Source organism: Phodopus roborovskii, unplaced genomic scaffold (genome assembly GCF_943737965.1).
Source record: "Phodopus roborovskii unplaced genomic scaffold, PHOROB, whole genome shotgun sequence".
Classification (NCBI taxonomy): domain Eukaryota; kingdom Metazoa; phylum Chordata; class Mammalia; order Rodentia; family Cricetidae; genus Phodopus; species Phodopus roborovskii.
Genome location: NW_026126540.1, coordinates 34561144 through 34583472, shown reverse-complemented (window position 1 = coordinate 34583472; position 22329 = coordinate 34561144). Strand labels below are relative to the sequence as shown.

Here is a 22329-nt window from a genome sequence, read left to right as displayed (position 1 = left end):
TTTGTTTTGTTTTGTTTTTTAAGGTCTCAACAAACCTGACAAAAAGCTATACAGATTTCCCATACTGCCTTATTAGGGCCCCACCAGAGCCGTAAACTTGTTACCACTGAACACACGGACAATCTTTTCACCCACAACTCAGTCCAAACTATGGTTCACTCTTGGTACTATACATTCTTTCTTGTATAAATATAAATGACATGCAATATTACAAAAAAATGACATTACAATATTATAAAGGATAGTTTAATGGCCCTAAAAATCCTGAGATCTGACTATTCATATGTTCCCTCCTTCCTAATTACCAGCAACCACTGACCTTTTTTTAATTGTCTCCAGAAGTTTATTTCTTACAGTATTATTATATAACTGGTTCCTTCCTATTATTGCAATATTAAAGCACTTAAGGTTACTCTTACTTTTCAGAACTCAGTAGTTTTGTTTTTAGCGATGCATAATATTCCTCTGTGGATGTACCACAGTTTGTCCATTTACCTACTGAAGAACAACTGAGTTGTTTCCAATTTTTGGCAATTATATATAAAGCTGCTACAAATTTCTGTGTAGGTATAAATTTCCAAATCCTTTGAGTAAATACCAAATAGTATGTGAACTGCCATATCACATAGAGTGTGTTTAGTTTTGTAAAACACTGCCAAATTGTGTTCCTGAGTAGCTGTAGCATTCTGCATTGCCACAATGAGGCAGTCTGGCCTTTTGCAAACTCTTATCTCTGTACCTCATTGTTTCTCACTGATAAAATGGAGGGAGACAAGAGTATTTTCCTATAAAAATGTATAGAATAAATTAAAAGTGTATGTAAAGTACTTAGCATATTAGACTAAAACAAATAATAAATATTACTTAATATTTTCACCCCCAGAAGGTAGAAATAATAAAGACAGAGTGTGACATTTAAGAGCAAGCAATAGCTCTATCGGGAAGTACTTGTTACACAAATATGAGGACCCAAGTTCAATACCCCAAACACCTAGAAAGGTCAACCATAGTGGCAAGTGTTTAGAATCCCAACAATAGGGAGAACCCCTAAACCTCACTGGCCAATCAGTCTAACAGTTGAGCCACTGTCCCTGTGAGAGACACTGTCTCAAAAAAAAAAAAGTGGAAAGTTTATGAAGAATGACTCCTGAAATAGACCTCTGGCCTCCACATGCCTACCAACAACAACATGAACATATACAAACACTGTGCAAGCTGAAGCTGGATATTTATGTGCCCTGTAATCCAGAACCCAAAATAAGGTACAAGAGTTGTGGGGTCAAAGTTAGCCTGGGCTATAGCACAACACCCTGCCTCGAAACAACAAACAAACAAACCCAAAGTACCCATCTGGATGCTTTACAGTTAAGATTGAGGTGACTATCTCAGCTCTAATGCTTATTAGTGTCTGGACAAACCCAGAAATCCCCTTAAACCTTTATTTTCTTTCCTAAACATAATACTAACACTCATATTTATCTTAAGAGTCATTACAGGGATTAAAGAGACTGAATATTTTTTTCATCACAGATCTGACACACAAGTCTTTATCTTATAATCATAAGAGTTAGATAACATTCCTTGAATTACTTGTCAACAACTCTGGAATACCAGATTAAATCTAAAATTAGTGGCCCAGAGTATGGTATAGTATACCACAAATGAAACAGAAAAGTAGAGAAAGTCTGAGGGGGAAAAATGACTCACTAAATGACCTTATTATCTCATTTTAATCCAACAATTCAGTCCAATAGACAGAGAAACTATTTTTTAAAGATGGAAGCAGGATCTGAAACAAGATGTAACTTATATTAAGTCACAAAGCTAGCAGCTGACAAAGTTCAGACAGATCTAACTCCAAAATTCAGATCTTTCACTACAACACAGTACACATTCTTCCTTTCCATCTCTTCTATCAAACTCTCCCTAAACACTCTGGCAGATTATTAACTAAGATTATCTAGTTACAATTAATGAACTTCAGATGCTAGCCTATATGAGGTCCCAATAAAGAAAAGTACTACTGTATTCACTACAGATAATACCATTACAATTCATGATCACAAAGATAGCATTATTATGTTATACAAAAGTTATCATGTCTTACTGACAAGAGTATTTTCCTCTCTGGTGAATAGGAGAAAACAGTTGCTAAAGTTTCTGATAAATGAGACTACACGTATTTATATATGCTCAATATAATACCAATAATTCTCCATTCCTACCACAAAAACAAATCAAGTGTTTCTATCAGTATTTCTCTATTTTCTGAGACAGGGTCCAATTACAAAGAGCAATCCTCAGCCTCTTAAATGCTGGGATCACAGAAATGTGATATCCCATCCTGTATCTTTTGGGTATCACAGAATACTTCCACATGATAGTAATTAAGAAGGGGGTCAAAAGTGAAAAACAGAAAAGCTGACTAAGACTCACCTAAGAACAATCCTGGAGTTTAATGCTACTGGCTGGAGTCTAGAGCTACGGGATCATCTTCCTATTCTTTCCTTAATACATTAAGATCATAGTTACTAACCAAGAACAATTAAAAAGAAACTTTTGATGAAATATCTTTGGTCTATGCTTTTATGAACAATAACAAAGGAGAAAGAAATTAAGATCAAAGGTAGACTGAAGCATACTGCTTAGAAGACAGCAAATGTACATAACAGAAAGAACAAACTGCATCCTGAGGTGTTTGTTTTCACTTAAGAGCCCAATAGTCAGTTCCACTACTATAAAATTTCAAGCATGCTACTTCACCTCTGAAAATCATTTTATTTCCTATTTTGGAGCAAGTATTTATTTACATACCAAATTTTTCTTTTTAACTGTTTATGAACAATGAAATGGTAATATCTGCAACTGGCCTATACATAAATTTGGACTGAGTACTGTTGGAGTGATATGTAGGAACATGTCTCTTAGTCATGCTCCACATCACAAGTCAGAGGTTACCAACTTTCTCTGAAAAAAACAAAAGAGGCTTTATGGAGCATATGGTCTTCTGCCTCAACGACTCCTACTCTGCTACTATAATGCAAAAACTGGTGTAAACAGTATATATAGGTGAACAGTTGTATTCCAGTAAAACTTTATCTGTGGACACAGAATTTACATCCCACATGGTTTTCACGTTATAAGGTTTTTCCCATAATCTTTGCTTCAGTTCCTGCCTCCAGGTTCCTGCTCCTGACTTCATTTCATGATGGACTTTAACCTGTAAAATAAACTCTCTCCTTCCTGTATTGCTTTTGGTTATGGTGTTTATCACAGAAATAGAAAGTAAATCAGGAAATCAGTTGCAGAAATGATTTTATAAAGGTGCAAGAGCAATTCAATGGAAAAACAATAAACTTTCAATTAAAGGTATTACAGTGACTGTTTATTTAGAGAACATCTCCCTTTCAAAGAAAGAATCACAACATGTTCTCACACCTGTATGAAATTAACTCAAATGGACAACAGATTTAAACAAACACACAAAAATAAAATTATAAAGCTTCTAAGGAGAGAATGACACCCTAAAATGATTCATTAAAGAAAAGTCAATAAAACTGCTGGTTTTGCAGTGTGAAACATCTTGTTAAACCCAGGGAAAGGCAAGCAACAGAATAATTTGCAAACCAATCAGTAGATTAAAAAATTGCACTTGCAATATACAAATAATTCTCAATTAAAGAATTCTTAAAAGTACTTTTTAACAAAATCCGACTAGAAAATTGGCACCAAATAAATAAATAAATAAATAAATAAATAAACAAACAAACCAAGAAACAAACTTTACTAATGAGGCACTATAACCCAAAAAAAAAAAAAAGGTTAGTATTACTAGCCATGAGCCAATAATATATTAGATAATCACCTCATAACTACTGACACTGTTAAAATAAAAATGGTTACAACATCAGATATTGACAAGGATGTAAAAAAAAAAGAACTATAAGTCACTAATGGGAATGTAAAGAGTACACTCAAGAAAACTGTATGGCAACATGATAAAATAAACAAACAAACAATGTCTAAATATATACTTACCATATGACCTAATAACATTCCTCAAAGAAATAAAAAATTGCTTCTAAATGGGAAAAACTATGAGTGGAAAACTTTATTTCTAATAGTCCCAAATTAGACACAAAATGTTCTTAAATACAAGAATCATTGTATACCACTGATGAGATACTACCCAGTATTGAAAAAGTGAGAGACACTGACACATAGACCACATGGGTGATCTCAGAGATATGCTGAGTTTAATAAGCAACCTCCAAAAGAGGCCAAGTATATCATATTCTCAAATGATAAAATTATAAAGATAGAGAACAGACTAATGGTTGTTATTGGTTAGAAACAGTAGAGAGGGTAGGGAGACATTGCCTAATACTATAGAGGGAAAGTAAATGAGACATCTTTCTAAAGTTTTGTGATTTGTTTACAGTGGTAGTTACACTAATCTACTTATGATAAAATGACACAGAACCACACACACACACATACACACACACACTGTACCAACGTCAATTTCCTGGTGTTGGTATTATACAATAGTTATATAATACACAACCACTGAAGTAAACTAGAAAAGAAAAAGGACTTCTCTGTGGTATTTCTTATGATTCTATAATTATTTCAAAGTAAATTGAAAGTTCCTAAAAATTTTTTGCATAAGCAAAAGGATCAGATTCCTCTGTAAACAACAATCTACTTTCTTTAATAGAGCTATTAACAGAACCAAACATAGTAAAAATAAAAGCCAGATTTAACTGCCTACCATGAGCCAAGCACTATTTTAAGTGCTTTCCATACACTACCCCCACTTAATCCCTGTAAAAACCGTATGAATGAAATACCCAACACCATTTAACAAACAGGAAAACTGGGGCTAAAGAGAGATTAATTAGATGCTGATCACACAGTAAATACCAGAACCAAAATTTACTTCCAGAGCTACTCGTCCTGAACCTGAGGATAACAAAAATAAAAGTTCCATCTATGCAAAAGTCTTGTACTAAACAATGTTAAGCAAGTTTCAGAACTCTTAAAATGCCAGTGCATTTCAGATATCTAGACCACTACAATACAGGGTTCCTCAAATGTACCTGACCAGAGGGCACTATTTCCCCTAGAACATACATAGTTTGAGTCTGTAATTCAATTATCTCTAGGACAGTGTTCAAATGGTCTGATTTTAACCCATTTCTCTTCTTCATGAATTGGCAAAAAAAATGTGCAGTCCAACATAGTAGCCATTAGCTATAAGTAACATGTTACAACTTACAATAAAATAAAATTTCAGTTTCTCAGTCACACAGCCACATTACAAATCTGTTCAAGTGCCACATATGGCTACCATATTGGACAACACAGATATAGAACATTTACATCATCTGAAAAAATTCTATTCATCAGTATTAGACTTGTTTCGTTTGATTTGAAAAGAGCATGTGGCCTGTACAGTCTTCTGAGCAGCACACTGTGAATTACAATACATGTCAGCACCACGGTCCCCCATAAAAGGAAAATGAAAGATCGCTAATAATTTCTAGTCAGCTTACTGATTACCACCAAAATGAGAATGTCAAGATACAAGGAAAAGGCAAGCAAAGGAGTGAAGAAAAGGAAGAAAGAGAAAGCAAAGCTGGGCAGACCAGAGATGAATCTTGAACTAGCATTTAGGAGCCTGGGTTCTATCCCAAAGATTTCTTTTTAATTTAAATTTCATTGTTGGTAATGAGATCAGTAGATGAAGTCTCTTCACTATTTTGGACCCTGGTATTGTCTCCTGCAACACAAATTTAAAAGAAATGATTATTCAAACGCTGTGTGTATGGACACACACCAGGGAGAGTGCAGAATAAGGGTAAAAAAAATAAGCTACTCCAATACACAAAGTAGTTGCATACTGGAAATTGGCACACCAGTCAGCTTGCCACAGTTGAACTTCTGAGGATATCTGGATACCACCAAAGATAAAAAGATGCATTTCTGTCCAATGAAAATGTATTAAATAGTAACACACCTAAACACATACACACACACACACACACACACACACACACACACACACACACACACTGGTCAGCACTAAGACCAAATACAAGGGAAAAATGCAAGACACTCCAAACTTTAGGTTTAAAGACTAGTTCACTAACATGTAATAACTAAAGTAGCCCAGTATTCAAACACGTATTAGTGTGTTAGCATGTTACTAAGATTATGGATATTACACGTTATAAATATCACAAAGTATAAATACGGCATAACCAAAAGTACACTTCATTTCTCCCACAAAAAATATAAATAAAGGCTACAAGTATCTGGAAATAGAAGACACCAACCTAATTTCTCTCAAAACCACACTTGGTCCTATGTTTTCTATGTGAAATACCTTTAAGGACTGCTAGAATTGCAGATTCTCAAACAGTGCTCTGGCAGAATGAAATATAACTAGAATCTACATCTACATCCTACTGCATGCTTCCTTCTCTTCAGAAAAATGGTTGATCTACTTCCTAGGATTCAAAGGACGATTAAAAAACAAAACAAAAAAACCTTCCTCGGACCAATCGTATACCATACTAAGAACTAAAAAGGCTAATATCACTTTTTAAAGCTATTTTTACCTCGTCTAGCTTAAAAAGGAACACCATAAATGATTTTTAACGTCGCTGAAGCTAAGGCAACCACTGAGTTGTGTAACCTCTTTGAGAATATAAACTCAGAGCCCAGAATCAAAGCTATGAATATGTGTGTGCCGGGAATGAGAAAAACTAAAGATTTCCAAGAAAGAAAACAAGAAGGGACTTTTAGTGACAAGCCCTTATACTTCAGTAAGGCTGGTTTTTAAGTACCCCACCTACTAATCCGATGCCAAGCCCGCGCGGCGCGGAAACCCTGCAGAATTTGAAAATAAACGTTGCAAAGGCTCCGGGGGACTGCAAACAGGGATGGAAACTGACAGCTTGGCCTCAGAGAGAAGCCTCAAGTAGGTCAAACTGTGGCAACCGTCTGCAATCTGGAGTCCACTTCAGCGGGCTCAGGGGAGTAGAGCGGCGTCTTTCAGTCCTAAAGGGGCGGGATGTGGGCACTGAGACCTAGAGCCCGAGCCCCGGCGGTTCGCCTGCTCTCACCTCTCTTGGGGGCCTTGATCAGAGGCACCCCTCCGCTCCTCTCGCCGTTTTCCTGCTTGTCCTTGTGCTTGAGATCGCCCGGAACGCAGGCGCCGGGGTCACCATCGGAGCCGCGGTGGTGATGGTGCTTGTGCCGCTCCTTGTGGCCCTTATGCTTGGGCCCAGCCGCGCTCACCGTCAGGGGCGAGAAGGTGAAGAGGGCCGAGGTGCCGGAGGCCGGGAGCGGGGCAGCGACAGCGGGCCCGGCGGGCGCCAGAGACGGTGGCGGCGGAGGTGGCAGGAGCAGAGGCTCAACAGGGCCCGGGACGGTTGGGGCGGCATTCGTTGGAGGCAGCGGCCCGGGATGTTGGCGGCTGCGACGCCGCCGATGAGGGGGAGCGAGAGGGGGATCCTGGCTCGGCCGCCCCCGCTTCTCCTGAGAACCCCCGCTGCTCGCCCGGCGCTGCCGCTTCACTCCCCGCGGCGAGACCCCAACATGGGGTTTCTCCTTCCCTTCTTTGTCCGGCTCCTCCTGCGCCGCCACCGCCCGTACTACGCGAACCGCTCCGACCTGCGCAGCCATTTCACCCACAAACACACATTTAAATGGCCCGACCGCCCCCCCGTCCGCGGTTCGCGCAAGCGCCACCCGCGCAGGGCCCGCTGGGCATTGGAGTCTCTCCCCCGCCCTCCGCTGATCCGTCCTTCTCGTAGAGCTGAACATGCCGGAAACGGCAGTTCCGGCACCTCGCCGCAGACCTCGCCAACCGAGCTTCTATTGTAAAGCGCCCTGGACGCGCAAGGCCTTGCGGGAGTTGTAGTTCCACCGCCCGCCGCGTACCCCGCTCTCTGAGTGGAGAAGAAGAGAGGGAGCGTGCGCCCAGGCACGCTTCGGGGTACGTCGCAACTGCCGCCAGTCTGCGAGTTGCCGCCAACCGCCCTAACGGCCCAAACAATGTTAATAGCTTTCAGAGTCTGGCGGGACGTTCAGGCAATCCTCTTCCCGAATTCCTTCATCTTAGCCGGAGTAGGTGGTCTCCATAGTGACTTTTCAATTTCGTATTTCTCTCATTGCCTTTGTGAGGTAAAAGAATCTCCAGCTTTTACCCTTGACAAACGACAAGAAAAAAAGAATTTCGGAATATGTAAAATGACGGTTTTGCTGTAAAGGATAGCTGGACTAGCTATTCAGAAAAAAGAAAAGCGTTTTCGGTGGCATTGCTGTGGTTACAGCTACAGACTTAAGGCAGGTGCTAGCCCCACCTTGCCAGAGTCGCATTTTCCCTCTGTACTTAGAAAGGTAGAATCCAGCATTTATGCTGAACATATAACTATAGTTTGTTTACAAACAGTTCTCGATAGGAATTATTTTAAATTTTTAATTTTTTTAAGCCATAAATACAAATTTGCAAATGTGAAAAGCGTTGTCAACCTGAGACTTAAAATATCGTCCCTGTTTGTCAGGAGATAGTGTTTACTTAGAAATTCATGTAATAATTGGCTTCAATGATATACTAAGCATATAAAAAGCACTATGGTTTAACACCACTAGTTCCCAGAGAAGAAAACTTATGCTGAATGAACGTCCGCAATAAATATTATAGTTTAAAATAGAGTTCGAACACCTTCTGGGTATACATTGTACTACAATAAGTAAGTAACAATACCTTTCAGTTTGCCCTAGCATTGGGTTTCCTAAAGAAAAGTATTAAAACACAAATAACACTGTTGCTAGGTTGTATTTTCTTAAGTAAAAATATCAAATTGATAGGGAAAGTAAAACGAATCCTTTAAAATAATAAAGGCACATTAACTTGTTTACCTTGTAAAGCTAGATTTGAAATTTATTTAGGAGACTCCATAGTCAGTCATACAGAAATTCATTTTCAAACTTTAAAAGATTATGAACATGTATTGCACACATTGATATAGGGAACACATTGATATAGAAAACACTATCAAAAAAGAAAAAGTAATTTTAAAGTGCTACCAAAAAGTTAACTGCTGTTGATTATTTTTCTAGAATTGGTAAGTGAATGGTTAAAATTTATGTGGAATATAGTTGACCACTGTTACAGCATTATAAAAATGATCACTGCCATTATTTCTATATCATTCTCTTTAATATTTTGTTTCCTTCTTTTCTACAACATTTGGGAATACAAGGGAGGTATACTCCATTTAGACAAAAATAACACACTGGGAGCAGTCATTGCCATGAGCAGTAATTCTATACTGCAAACACAAGGCAAGGGTTGTTTTGTTTTGTTTTGCTTTGCTTTGCTTTATAATAAAACCTTTAGACAGTTGTGGTGGAGCTCACCGGTAATGCCAGAAGCATTTTGCAGCTGTAAGTAGGAGGATCATTAGTGTGAGGCCAGCCAGGGGATATTTAGCAAGACCTTGTGTATTAAAAAAAAAAAAAGTTTAATATTAAGGCAATGTAAAACTTTAGTTAAAGGGGTGGAGAGATGGCTCAGATGGTTAAGAGTACTAATGCTTTGAAAGTACACTGCTTCAGTTCCCAGAACCCACATAGCAAGTCACAACCTAGAATTCCAATTGAAGTGGATCCAACTCCCTCTTCTGGCCTCAGTGTGCACTACACATAGACGGTATATAAATACACATTAAAATATTTTAAAGAGAAATTTGGTTAAGATCAAATTCTTACAAGCCTTGGGTTTGATTGTGTGCCTTTAATCCTAGCCCTCCAGAGGCTATGGCAGGAGGATCACTGCAAAAATTCAAGGCCAAATAGAAAGACATCATCTCAAGACAAAAATTTACATTACAGAGAAAGTAAAATAGAGGTGCTGGTTGAGACCACTGGATTCCACTCTCTCAGAGGACCTGGGCTCAAGGCTCAGCACCCATATGGCAGTTCATAACTGCCTATAACTCCAGTTTCAGGGGATCTGACAGCTTCACAAAGACATACATGCAGGCAAAACATGAATGCACATAAAAATAAGTTATAAGAAGTAAAATAGAATAACTTCCAAAACTGAAAAATAAATCCATTTTGAAACATAAACTCAAGTGACAAATTTTATTGACAATTTCCAACTAAATGTAAAGAATATGAAATACAAGATTGTTCAAAGTTTTTCACATATAACTCTCCTTTTGAAAGCTATTGACACATATACATTATTGATATTATTGTTGTTACAGCAATTTTCTAGTAGTTTTATTTGCAGGCACGTATGCAGTCAATAGTCTTATAAATCCAGAGGTTTATTAAATATTCCAAGTTGATGGTGGGTTCCTTGGTCCCTTGGGTTTTGAAAAACGATTTCCAAAACCTGAAAACAAAAATAAAACGGAATGAAAACAAGAAATAAATACTTGGATTTTAGAAAACAGCACTGAAAAAGTTAAGCACCCTCTTTGAACAATTTAGTAATAGATGAAAAATGCATTATAGTAATTAAAGTTTAAATGAAATAGAATACAATTTTGCTGTATTGGAGATCAGACTAATGGCCTTGTATATGCTAAAGCAAGTAGTCTGCCCACTGGGCCACACTTCCAACCTAAATACTACTAATGTTTAAATTTAGACCACTTAGATTAACTAACGGTAATAATTGTATGAAGAACCATGATTAAAGTAGCCTTCAACAACTGAGTACATAACATCAGTTACGTGTTCTACTCATTCATCACTGATGGCAAAACAAATTTCAATTTTATAAAATTAATCACAATTATTTATGTGCTATTATTTTTTTACTTTAAATTTTTTATTTATTTAATTTATTATTTTACATGTTGGTCCCAGTTCCCTCTCCCTCCCTCCCTCCCTCCCTCTTATGTGCTATTATTATAGTTCTTTATGCGGCCACTGAAATATTGTTTCCAAAACTTAAAAAATATAAACTAATCCTGAAAGAAATAGTTATTAAATAAGTTTGAATTACTTTTCTTCCTGAAATGCAACTCCCTTGCCTCCACAACAAAAGAAAAGAAAAAATTTCACATAAAATAAAGGAAATTACTAGGTGCTCTCAAAAATAATGTCAGGCTGGTGACAATCATTCTTTGTCACAAGTGGTATATGTCCTTTCCTTTGATTGTGGTAGATTTTCAAAGCATCTCAGACTTAGCAACTTCCATGCCTTAAATTGAAAAATGAAGGGTTTGAAGCTTAGAGAACAGAAAATAAAAAACTCAAAAGATATTCCAAATACTTTAATTTCATCACCTTTTCTAGTAACTGTTTACATATATGAACTAAATTTAAGTCTAATTTAAAAAAAAAAAAAAAAACCTAGATTAGGCCAGCTATAGTGGCAACTGCCTGTAATCCAAGCACACAGAGGTTAAGATAGGAGGATCATAATTTCAAGATCAGCCTGGCATTCCTAGCAAGGCAGGCACACACACACACACACGCACGCGCACACACACACACACACACACACACACACAAAACCCTACCTCTATACCAGAGCTGAAAGAAACCTTTGATATTTACTAACTAGTGATTTTAAATGTTGGGAGAGGTGCACAGAGCCTATTTCATATACATTTTACTCGACTGATAATCAAGAGAATAATATTGCAATTAAATAGTTACACATCAAAACCATCTCAGCACAGGCACCGTAACTATATCCCGACACACCAGGAAGAGGAGTGGGAACATGGTAAGTGACTACTTATAACAACTACAATTTCAGATGCCCTATATTTGAACTGATCCACTAGCCAATTCTTAATACTATAGAACAACTTTACATTATTATTTTCTGCATATGGGTCAATCCAGGAAAAGTAAACCTGAACCACATGCTGCTTTTCTTTCAACATAGGAAAAAAAATTGAGATAGAATTTCCTTATGCAAGCCCATCCGGGCCCCAAAGTCAAGATCCTTCTGTGTTGGCCTTCCTTGTACTGGGATTACAGGTGTACATCATCAGAGCAACTTAAAATATTTTTCAAGTAACATACTCTTAGAACTCACATTGCCACTATTAAAGGGAGCAATGACATGTAAGCGATGCTTTCAAGTACACAGACTGTTGTAATCTAGGCATGTTTGACAAGAAGCAACATGGGTGCAGCTAAGATTTTATCCCAGAGCCACAGCACTGTAAAGTCAGATGGTCCCTTTGTCACTCAAGCGATTTAGAGAAAGAAAGGAAGCAGCAAACTTTTGTAACTGAGGAAAAGTTGCATTTTTTTTCTTAGTTTGGGCAATGTTCCATATGAATGTTTTTAGCTGATTTCATACAAATCTTAACTTTTAAATTGTAACAACTGAAGTATTGAGTTAATGAATTGTAAAACAAATTCTATAACTAAAGAAATAGAGCATTTCTTATATTTTCTCAAATGAGACAAGGGCTGCTCCCTCGTTTTCTGCTCTTCCTCCAAAATAAAATTGTATTTGGGCAACTGTATGTCTGCCTAGAAGTATTATACTTTCTGATGTTCCTATCATTTTTTAAATTTATTTTTTATGTATTGGTGTTTTGCCTCCATCTGTGTGTGCACACTATGTGCTTGCAGTGCCTACAGAAGCCTGCAGGGGGCACCCGCTCCTCTGGAACTGGAGTTAAGAGACAGTTGTCAACCACTGTAAGAATGCTTAGAATTGACCTGGATCCCTCTGGAAGTATCTAATACTCTTAACCACTAAGCCATCTCTCCAGCCCCAATTTATACACATGTTTAACCCTGCTGTAAAAAAAATACACATACCAAAATTCAGAAAGGAGCTGGAATTTTTTGGCTGAACACATTCTGCAGGCTTGCTTGATGGAGAAGAATTACAAACACCTGTAATCAGAAGAAAACAGTGTTGAGTAAAGAATAACAACCGATTTAGATTACTGTTTATTTGCTTGCATGATTATTGAAATTAAACAATTTCTCCCAAACAATACTCCAAAATAAATGTATTGGTATTATATTAAACATGTTCAAAATGGTTGAAATTATATTTTTATATTATAATTATGATAGGGAGGGAGGATACACCTGAACTCACAGTGTATCCAAGGATGGCTGTCAACTTGTAATATTCCTCCTGCCTCAGCATTGTAACTAGTGGGATTACAGGCCAGAATGGCCATACCAAGCAAGATTTATTTTCTTTGCAAATAGATTATGTAACAAGGCACAAAACCAAAGAAAATTGTCAAAGGAATATTTTGTGGAATATCACTTTAACTATGTAAAGGTATGTTACATTTGTTTATGCCACGGGTTTGTTTAATTAGGTAAAGATCTGTTGCTGTTTCACTTTCCCTGAATGGTCAATAGCTAGACAGTAAAGGGATAAGCAGGGCTGGCATGTGGAGAGAATAAGTAGGAGGAGAAATCTAGGCTCAAGGAACCAGAGAGAAGAGAGGATGAGGGAGAAAAAGTAAGATATACAGAATGAAAGTAAAGTTAAAAGCCCCAAGGTAAGATGTAGATAAAGAGAAACAGATTAAAACAAGAGCAAAGGTAAGGCTGAGCATTCATAACCAATAATAAGTCTCTGTCATGATTTGGGAGCTGGTTGGTGGCCCAAAAGAAAATCCACTACTTTAGGATTCACATTTGGCTTTGGAGCTTATCTTGGTCCTCTGATCAGTCATATTATGCTTTCCACGTCTCACATTAATTCACCTGTGGCATTGTTTTCTTTTCCTAAATCTTCACTTTCCAGCAATTTATTTTTTTACAGATGATTCTAAATTAGGACCATAGTCTCCCAAAGGCTTTGTTATATTGCTTGATTTGCTGTTGTATTTACTATATTTAGGCCTAAAAATATGTGTTTCTAACACCTTAATATAAGCATATGTCAGTTTCTCCTAGGTTTTAAAGGAAATTCTGTAAAACTGGATCTACATTTTACATATGCATGGTCTTATAAAAGATTTCTCAGGTTTATGTAAACTTTCTCAAAAACAGATTATAAGGAAAAATTAGGGCATACTTTTTTTGTTCTTAACATTTCAAAATGCAATGTGAGAACTGCATATATGTTTTTACACATACATATATAATATTAGGCTTCTAGAAACATCTAAAACATTTCTTTCCTGGAGGATACTTGAGTATTAATCACTAGAATACAAAGTAGATTCCAGTCATTTCCAATTGAGTGCATACTTCTCAATATTGTGTGTCAAGAGCTCAGCTAGGAACTGAGCATAGACAGGACACATTGGATGAAGATAGGGATGTACAAAAATGTCAATAATCCCTACATTCGAACTGAGAATATATTTGTTCCAAAGAATACTGATTTTTTTTCTTTTTTCTTTCTTTTTTTCCCCCCAAAGGCAGCAAAGATACAGCAAATGTATATTAGAGGGAACTGATATTTTACCTGTGGTTTATCTCAAGTTATTTTTATGCTTCCTACTCAACATGTATTCTCCAGATAAAACAGCTTAATTTTTCCCTTTACATCCTCCCCAATTTTCAGTTTCCATGTGTCAGGTGGAGCTATTTCTACTCCTAGAAGAATGAAATGACTAATAGCTTGGGCTGACGTCCATTATTGGTATATTGGCATGGTCACACCAGCTGTTTAGGTCTGATCTCATTACTAAGTAATCAGTGACCACATGTAACTATGTGGCTAAATATAAGACACATTATCCTGCCTAATAGGAATGTTAATATACTGTTAAGAATTGACTCAGGCAGGGGCAAATGAACCAGGCCAACATCAGGCCAATTTCCACTAGTCATCAGACTGTTGCTTAAGCAACCAGGAAGAAGCTAATTTTTTCCATCAGAAGCCTGAAACCACATGGTAAAAAAAATCTGCCTATGAGTAAGCTTATAAAATGAAATGAAGCTGAGGCTAAAGAGATGGCTCATTTGGTAAAGTGCTTGCTGAGCAAGCATGAGGCACTGAGTTCAGATATCCAGCACCCAAGTAAAAAGAGACATGGCAGTCATAACCCTATAATCCCAGCATATGGGAAGTGAAGATAGTAGATTCCATGGAGCTTGCTGACCAGCTATAATATCCAGTTGATAAATTCTCAGTTCAGTGAAAGACCCTGTCTTAAAAATAAGGTAGCTCCAGGATTGAGGACGATGTCTGACATCAACCTCAGACCACACTTGTGTGCACACAGGCATACACACATACATACATACATACATTCACAAAAATAAAACACTGCAATATGGAATGAGAAGTTAGCTACTTAATAAATTATTTTAATTCTTACAAGACAATGTTTCTCCTATGTTCCAATTGGCCTAAATTGGACATTCTGTCACTTGCAACTATCGTATTTCTGAGCAATCAAAATGTCTTACAAGGGCTCATCTGATAAAGGAGTTTGCTGTGTAAATCTGAGGACCTGCACTTGTTCCTTGGAACTCATATAAAGTTAGAAGGGGAAAACCAACTCAACAAAATTGTCCCCTGAGCTCCATACAGAAGTAGAGGCATGTACTTCCCCCTGCCCCATTATACAAACACACACACACACACACACACACACACACACACACACACACACACACACACGTACTTGAAATTTTTCCTCTAAAAGAGGGAAATAGCATCATGGTTGACAGCTTCTGTTCTTGTCTCCAGTAATCCACTCTCCACACAGCAACCAGAATAAAAACATAGTGTGTAACATCTCTGTCTAAAAACTCCCTTATGTGTCTCATCTCACTTAAAATAAACTCTTACTAGCAAGATCAATCAGAATGTAACTACTATTATCCCATCTTTCCAGCCTCAGCTTGCTGTTGTGAAATATTAGTTTAAGATGTATTACATTTGTTTGGACTGTGGAATATTTGTTTAATGATGCAAAGATGTGTTACATTCCTTTATGTTGCATTTGTTTAACTCTGTGAAGCTGTGTTACTTTGCCTGTGTAAACACCTGATTGGTCTGTATAAAGAGCTGAACGGCCACTAGCTAGGCAGGAGAACTAACAGGTGGGGCTGGCATCCAGAGAAAATAAATAGGAGAGAAAGAGAAGGGGGGGAAGACTCTAAGGGCCAGCCACTCAGCTACACAGCAAGTCACAGAGAAGAAGTAAAGAGAGGTATATAGAAAGGTAGAAGGGATAACTAAAGAAAAGCTGTCAAGAGCAACACAAGCTAAGGTTGGGCAATCATTAGAAAGAATAAGACTTTGTGATTTATTTGGGAGCTGGGTGGCAGGCCTCCCAAAGAACAAAGAGTAACAAAACTATACATAACTTTTTTCTTAATTCTCTCATAATCATTCTTGTTTTCTTTAATTGAATCTATCAAAATGTTATTGTGTATGTGTTTGGGAACTCACTTGCTTAATTTCTGAATTTCTCACTAGACTAAAGTTGCACAAAATCCTAAGAGCCAGTATTATCTTTGTTGAACACCATATACCAGGTGCCTTCCACAATGCACATATCAGGCATTCAACAAATATTCATAGAAATAAATAAAAAAGCAGAAAGAAATGCCAGCTCAAAATAACAGATAAAAACACTATTTTCATTAAAAAATAAACTGAACTGCATACCACTAAGAGATCCAGATTGGGAAAGGACATAGGGGATTCTTGGGTCATGAGCATCTGGAACAGGTGGGAGGCAGGAACAAGTCTAATCTAATGCAGGACTAAACTCCAGGATCAGTTTGAGGGCTTGATACTGTCTTAGCAGCCAAAGAATATAGACTCAATGTAGCTGAAATTTAGAGGATGCCCTGAGAGTTTTTTTAACATAAAAAAAGCTTAGTCTCTCACCATATCAGAAAGATCTGTGAACATAAATCTACCTGAAGTTACTGTTTCTTGATACCCCTCAAATATTCTTGTATTTTGAGAAAGAAAATTGAGTATTTTCTAAATACACTGATAGAATAAACGTTTAGCTGACTATCCAAGTCAGTTACTGGTTTGGTTTTTGTCCACTTAGTTTTCCTGGTTACTATAATTTCCTTTTGAAATGTTAAAATTCTTCTTGACTGATTGTAGAGGGAAAGGCATAATTCCAAGCCAGACTTTAGCTACAATGGATAAAAGATGATTTCAGAAGTCAGGTATGATGGTAATGATGGCAGACGATTTAGAATCTGAACTTTATAGATGGAAAATTAAGGACAAGCCTAGAAGGGTAAAGTAGCACTCAACTGTCCACCTGAGATTTACTTTCCAAAAGTTTCCTCCCTATTGTACAGTATAATATCAGCTATTTAGACCTCCCTGACTAACCAAGTGGACCAAATCTCTAAGAGTCATACCATGTTTTATAGACCTTGTAATTGTAAATAAGGTGTCTAAGACAATTTCCAAAAGCTTAAAGAGCCTTTTGGGTTTTTATTTTCATTACAATACAGCAAAATAGTAAGCAACAGACTTTACTGCTGGTAATACATGTAAAAATGGAAATGTGTCAATGCTTTGCTTGTTTCATTAAATCAACACATTTGTTACACAATATGCTTTGCTGTTACTGCATTCAAAGAAAATATATCTAAGGTTAGACTGCTAGGAGTTTTAAATAACATACTTATATCTAAGCATCTTGGTATGGGTAGAAAATTCCAAACAATGTAGTAATTATAACTCAGTCTGTGAACAGAAACCCCCATGGGACATTAGCATGGTAGAGCCCAGCAAAGTCAAGGCCTGGATGATCTGACCCATGGGTCCCTGTTCTGTTTGGGAATGATATTGTTGACTTTTTTCATAGGGTGATTATACCAAAAACTGTGTAATTTTAAAAGTTTTAGATACATTCTAAAAAATAAGTACAAATGAACTTACTTTTTTTCATATTTCGGAAAATCTTTAAACTCTATAAAAGTGAAGAAAGGGGGAAAGTTAATATTTCCTAATAAAGTTCAAAATGCTTTAGTCAACTAAAAAATATAGACTTAACAAGATTAGTTTCCTTAATAATAGCCATGAAAATGCAATTATTTTTTCATCTTGCATCTTAATTCACTACAAAATTACCACTTGATTCTATCTTGCTATTTTACCATATGTATCATGTACATATCTAGAAACAATGCTGTCAGAATGCCAGGGTAAAGATGACAGGCCCTCTCCCCTGACTGAGAGTATCCCAGAACTGACAACAGCCTCTCAGGGTTGCTTTGTTTTTCAATCATGTACTTTTTGCCTATTTTTACTGTATACTTACGGATTTCTAGCAATTCATCGCATATTAGACAAATACCCTCTGACTATGGTACCAGTTGCAGGCATTTTTTTCTCTCCAATTTGGTCTTTATCTTTGATTTTTTAAGTGACTTTCTATCACTATGCAGAAATTTTCTGTTTCATGATGGGAGATGTCATTCTGCAAATATGTTTCTCTTATTCGTTTATTAATAAAGCACTGTTGGCCAATAGGAAAGCAAGATAGGTGGGACTAGGAGACAAGGAGGAGAGAGGAAGGAGTAAGGAGGGGTCAGCATGTAGAGACTGGAGAGAGCAGAGGTCCGGGCCCACTCTCTGGTAAGATGAGACCACGTGGAAATACTTAGATTAATAGAAATGGGTTAATAATTAAGACAGAGCTAGCCGATAAGAAACTAGTACCTGGCCAACAGCGTTACATCTAATACAGAGTCTCTGTGTGTTAATTGGGGCTGGCACTGTGGTGGGTCCAGGCCAGCAGAAAAAACCTACTCCTAACAGTTTCATTTAGTGGAATGTCTATCTTTTTCCTTACTGCCTTGGATTGTTATAGTTAGAAAGGCCATTCATAGTCTAGAGATATAAAATTGTCTTACCAAAAAGTACTTTTGTAACTTAGGATTTTTAAAACAGTTATTGTTGAGTCCTTTGGGAGGTTGTTTTCATTTTTAGATTTAAATTTTTTTAGATTTATTTTATGTGTATAGATATTTTTCCTGCACATATGTCTATGCACCATATACATGTCTGGTGCCCAAGGAGACCAGAAAAGGGCATCAGATTTTCTGGAACTGGAGTTAAAGACAGGATTTTCCCCATGCTGGTGCTGAGAATTGAACTCAGGTCCTCTAGCAGTTGGTGCTCTTAATCTCTGAGCATCTTTCCTGGTCCTGTTTAGTAGTTTTATGTATATGTATACATTTTAATTTTTAAGTCTTCTAGCTACCTAGACTTTATCCTGAAGTCGATATGAATTGTAGATCCTAAATTTTTCTAAATTATTACTTATTTAGACCAATAACATTTTTGAGACATGGTCTTATGTATCATGTACCCCAGCCTTGAACTTCTGATCCTTCTGCTTCTACCTCCCAAATATTGGGATTTGGGTATTATAGATATGTAGCACCCAGGGTCAGCCTTCAGGCTTCAGGCATGCTTTAGGCAAGTAGTCTACTAACTGAGCTACATTCTCAACCCAGTAACAGCTACGAAACTATTCATTCTTATCTCTTAATTTGAAACACACCATAATGTACTAAATCCCAGTATGTGTGGACCTATTCCTGAACTTTCTCTGTAGACAATACATTTATTTTAATATACTAACATGTCACTGTAATTACTCTCATTCATTGCATAGGTTTGCTTTTTATTAATTTTGACTCTGTGAGATCAAAACTCGGTTTAATAAAGATGCTTAATGTAATTTTCAATCTTAATGCTGTGAAGAGAAACCTGTAGTAAGGGAAAACATGATATATTTTCAGTATCTCTAGTCTTACTTTGCTCCTTGTGAAACTTTTTCCAGGGGTCTTCAATGTTTGTTTAGAAGATGTTGAATTCTCTGTGGTTTCAGGATAGCTAGTAGAATAGGTTTCTATGGGTTTGGCCTGTAAACCTTAATAAAAAAGAAAAAGTAAGAAATAAAAATGTTCTGTTGTATAGTTTCTTAAGCCTATGATTTAAACATAGGTGTATATTCAGGCTTGGCCTATGTGTTTTGCCTTCTTAGGTGTCAATTTTATTATATATTGTAGGCTTTAAATTTTATTCTTTTATTTAATCATTCTTTGTACCTTTCCATGTAGAACTTACTATATTTAACTTTGTTGGTTTTGGGTTTTTTTGTTTTTGTTTTTTTAAGACAGAGTCTCACTGTGTAGTCCCAGCTGGCCTGGCACTCACAAAGATCTACCTCTGCCTCCTAGCATATCACCATGCCCAGCCTTGTCTACATTTTTATGATATAGGTTCTCTGACAGCTTAGGCTGTCTATAAACAATGTGGCTAGAGATGACCTTGAACTTCTGATTCTCTTGTCTTCACTTCTCAAGTGCTGAGATTACAAGCAGTCACTACCAAGCTTATGTTTTAAACCTTTTAACATTTCATTTTACAACTTTTTTTTGGTAAGTATTGCCAACTTACAGTCTTCATCAGCAAGAAAGAAGGACTCCAGAGTTCTTTCTGGGAGCGGAGGTGGAGGAGAACCATCCTGATGTAGATCTGTTTTAAAAAAAAAAGTATATAGCAAAGCAAAGAAATTCAACAATTAAAAATCAGGTCAGAACACATTTGTGTCTGTGTAATTTTTGCTGTTAGTGCAGTTTAGCCTGCAACCACTGTCTTAGTTACTTTTTCCATTGCTGTGACAACACACCTTGACAAGAACAATTTAAGGAAATGAGTGTATGTTGGCTCATAGGTCATATGTATATAAAATCATAAGGAGTAGTCCTGGTGGCAGGGCTCAAGCTCAGCTGGTCACATTGTACATATGGTCAGAAAGTAGGGAGTGATGAATGCAGTTCTACTCAGCTGGAGTTCTTTTTATTCAGGCCAGGACCCTATCCCAGGGAATGATGCTACTGGGTTGGGTCTTCTCAACTCAACCTAATCAAGATAGTCCCTCATGGTCATGTCTAAAGGCTAGCTGAATCAAAATAACCCCTCACAGGTGTGCCTAGAGGTTTGCCTCCTAGAGGATTGCAGATTCTGTCGAAACTAACAGTCACAACACCAGTAAGAGTCTGAACATAGGGTTACAGGTGTGTACAGCTATGTCCAGCTGGCACAAAGATTTAGACCTTCCAGGGTCTTTCTCCCAGTATGGATATAACAACAATGAGATGAACTGTCACACAATGGAAAAGGAATTATTTGAACAAGAGTGTAGTCCTTCCTCTTTGTTGACCAAGGAGCCCATGGTTCATCAAAAGCTTAAGAGCCCACTTAGGGATATATTTTTCCAAAGAAATTGGAAATGAATTTTACCAAGGTTCTCTATCTAATTTATTTTACTGAAAATAAAATAGAGGATAAAGGAACATGCTAAATTAGTCATGAGAATACAATTCATTAAATTTAGAATTGTCCTTTATGACCAGCAACCCATTCTCTTCAGCAAACGAACAGTGTTAGAAATTGCAAAAAAAAAAAAAGGGGGGGGGGGAAAGAAATGTAAGATATTAAAAGAAACAAAAATGCAATATGTAGATTTTTTTTACTCCAGATTCAAGTATGCCAACTATGCTGCCTATTAAAAAAAAATAGCAACTTTTTTTTTTGAGACAGGGTTTTACTATGTGGTCCTAGTTGGCCTGGAGTACACTATGTAGACCAGGCTGTCCTGTAACTCACAGAGTTCCTCCTGCCTCTGTCTTGCTAGTGCTGGGGTAAAAGGTGTGTGCCACCATTGACACATCAGGCTGAAAAGGTATTTCTGAGACTGCTGAAGAAAAATAATGTACTCTGAAAATCAGATACTACTAGGACAAGTATAATGATGCTACATGCTAGAAACAAGGTACATGTTTGAAATTTTTCATAATTTTAAATAATGCCCAATTTTCCCAAAATGTAAACACCTAAAATACAAAATGTTGTAGTGATTCTAGTGACATAAGTTCTTACCATGTAGTGCTAAGTACTATTACACAGTATATTAGTACATTTTGAAAATTAAAGTAAGCATTAGTTTTACCTGTCATTAGACTCTGTGTATGTGTGTGTGTGTGTGTGTGTGTGTGTTTATGTGTGTCTGTGTGTGTATGTTTGTGTGTAGGCATGGGCATGAGTGCCATAGTGCACATGTAGCAGAAGACAGTTTTTCTGAACTTGTTTTCCCACCTGGTAGAGACAAAATCTATCTCTACTGAGCTTGACACTCCAGGATTACCTGTCTTCAAGCTTCCAGGTAATTCTTTCATCTCATTACAGGTGTGCTGGGATTATAAATGTGGTATTGTCCCATCTGTATTTTTAAATGTTAACATTTATCTAGGGGGGCACACATACTATAGTGTGTGTGTAAAGATCAGAGGATAATTTGTGGAAGTCAGTTCTCTTGCCTGTGCATCCAACTCAAG

General features: G+C 37.1%; 2 protein-coding genes across 2 annotated transcripts in view; both read right to left on the bottom strand.

The window, feature by feature from the left end:
• Window positions 1-8140, bottom strand: part of Rsbn1 (round spermatid basic protein 1) — a 48145-nt gene extending 40005 nt beyond the window's left edge. The window contains exon 1 of the mRNA XM_051198766.1: window positions 7134-8140. Coding sequence (XP_051054723.1) covers window positions 7134-7836 — 703 coding nt within the window. The 5' untranslated portion in view covers window positions 7837-8140. The remainder of the gene's footprint in view (window positions 1-7133) is intronic.
• A 2010-nt stretch (window positions 8141-10150) lies between these two features.
• The window catches only part of Ptpn22 (protein tyrosine phosphatase non-receptor type 22), a 48488-nt gene continuing 36309 nt past the window's right edge, over window positions 10151-22329 (bottom strand). The window contains exons 15-19 of the mRNA XM_051199149.1: window positions 20390-20467; window positions 19744-19859; window positions 17858-17888; window positions 12826-12903; window positions 10151-10420 (exon numbers count right to left, since the gene is read on the bottom strand). Of these exons, the coding sequence (XP_051055106.1) occupies window positions 10356-10420; window positions 12826-12903; window positions 17858-17888; window positions 19744-19859; window positions 20390-20467 (368 nt within the window). The 3' untranslated portion in view covers window positions 10151-10355. The remainder of the gene's footprint in view (window positions 10421-12825; window positions 12904-17857; window positions 17889-19743; window positions 19860-20389; window positions 20468-22329) is intronic.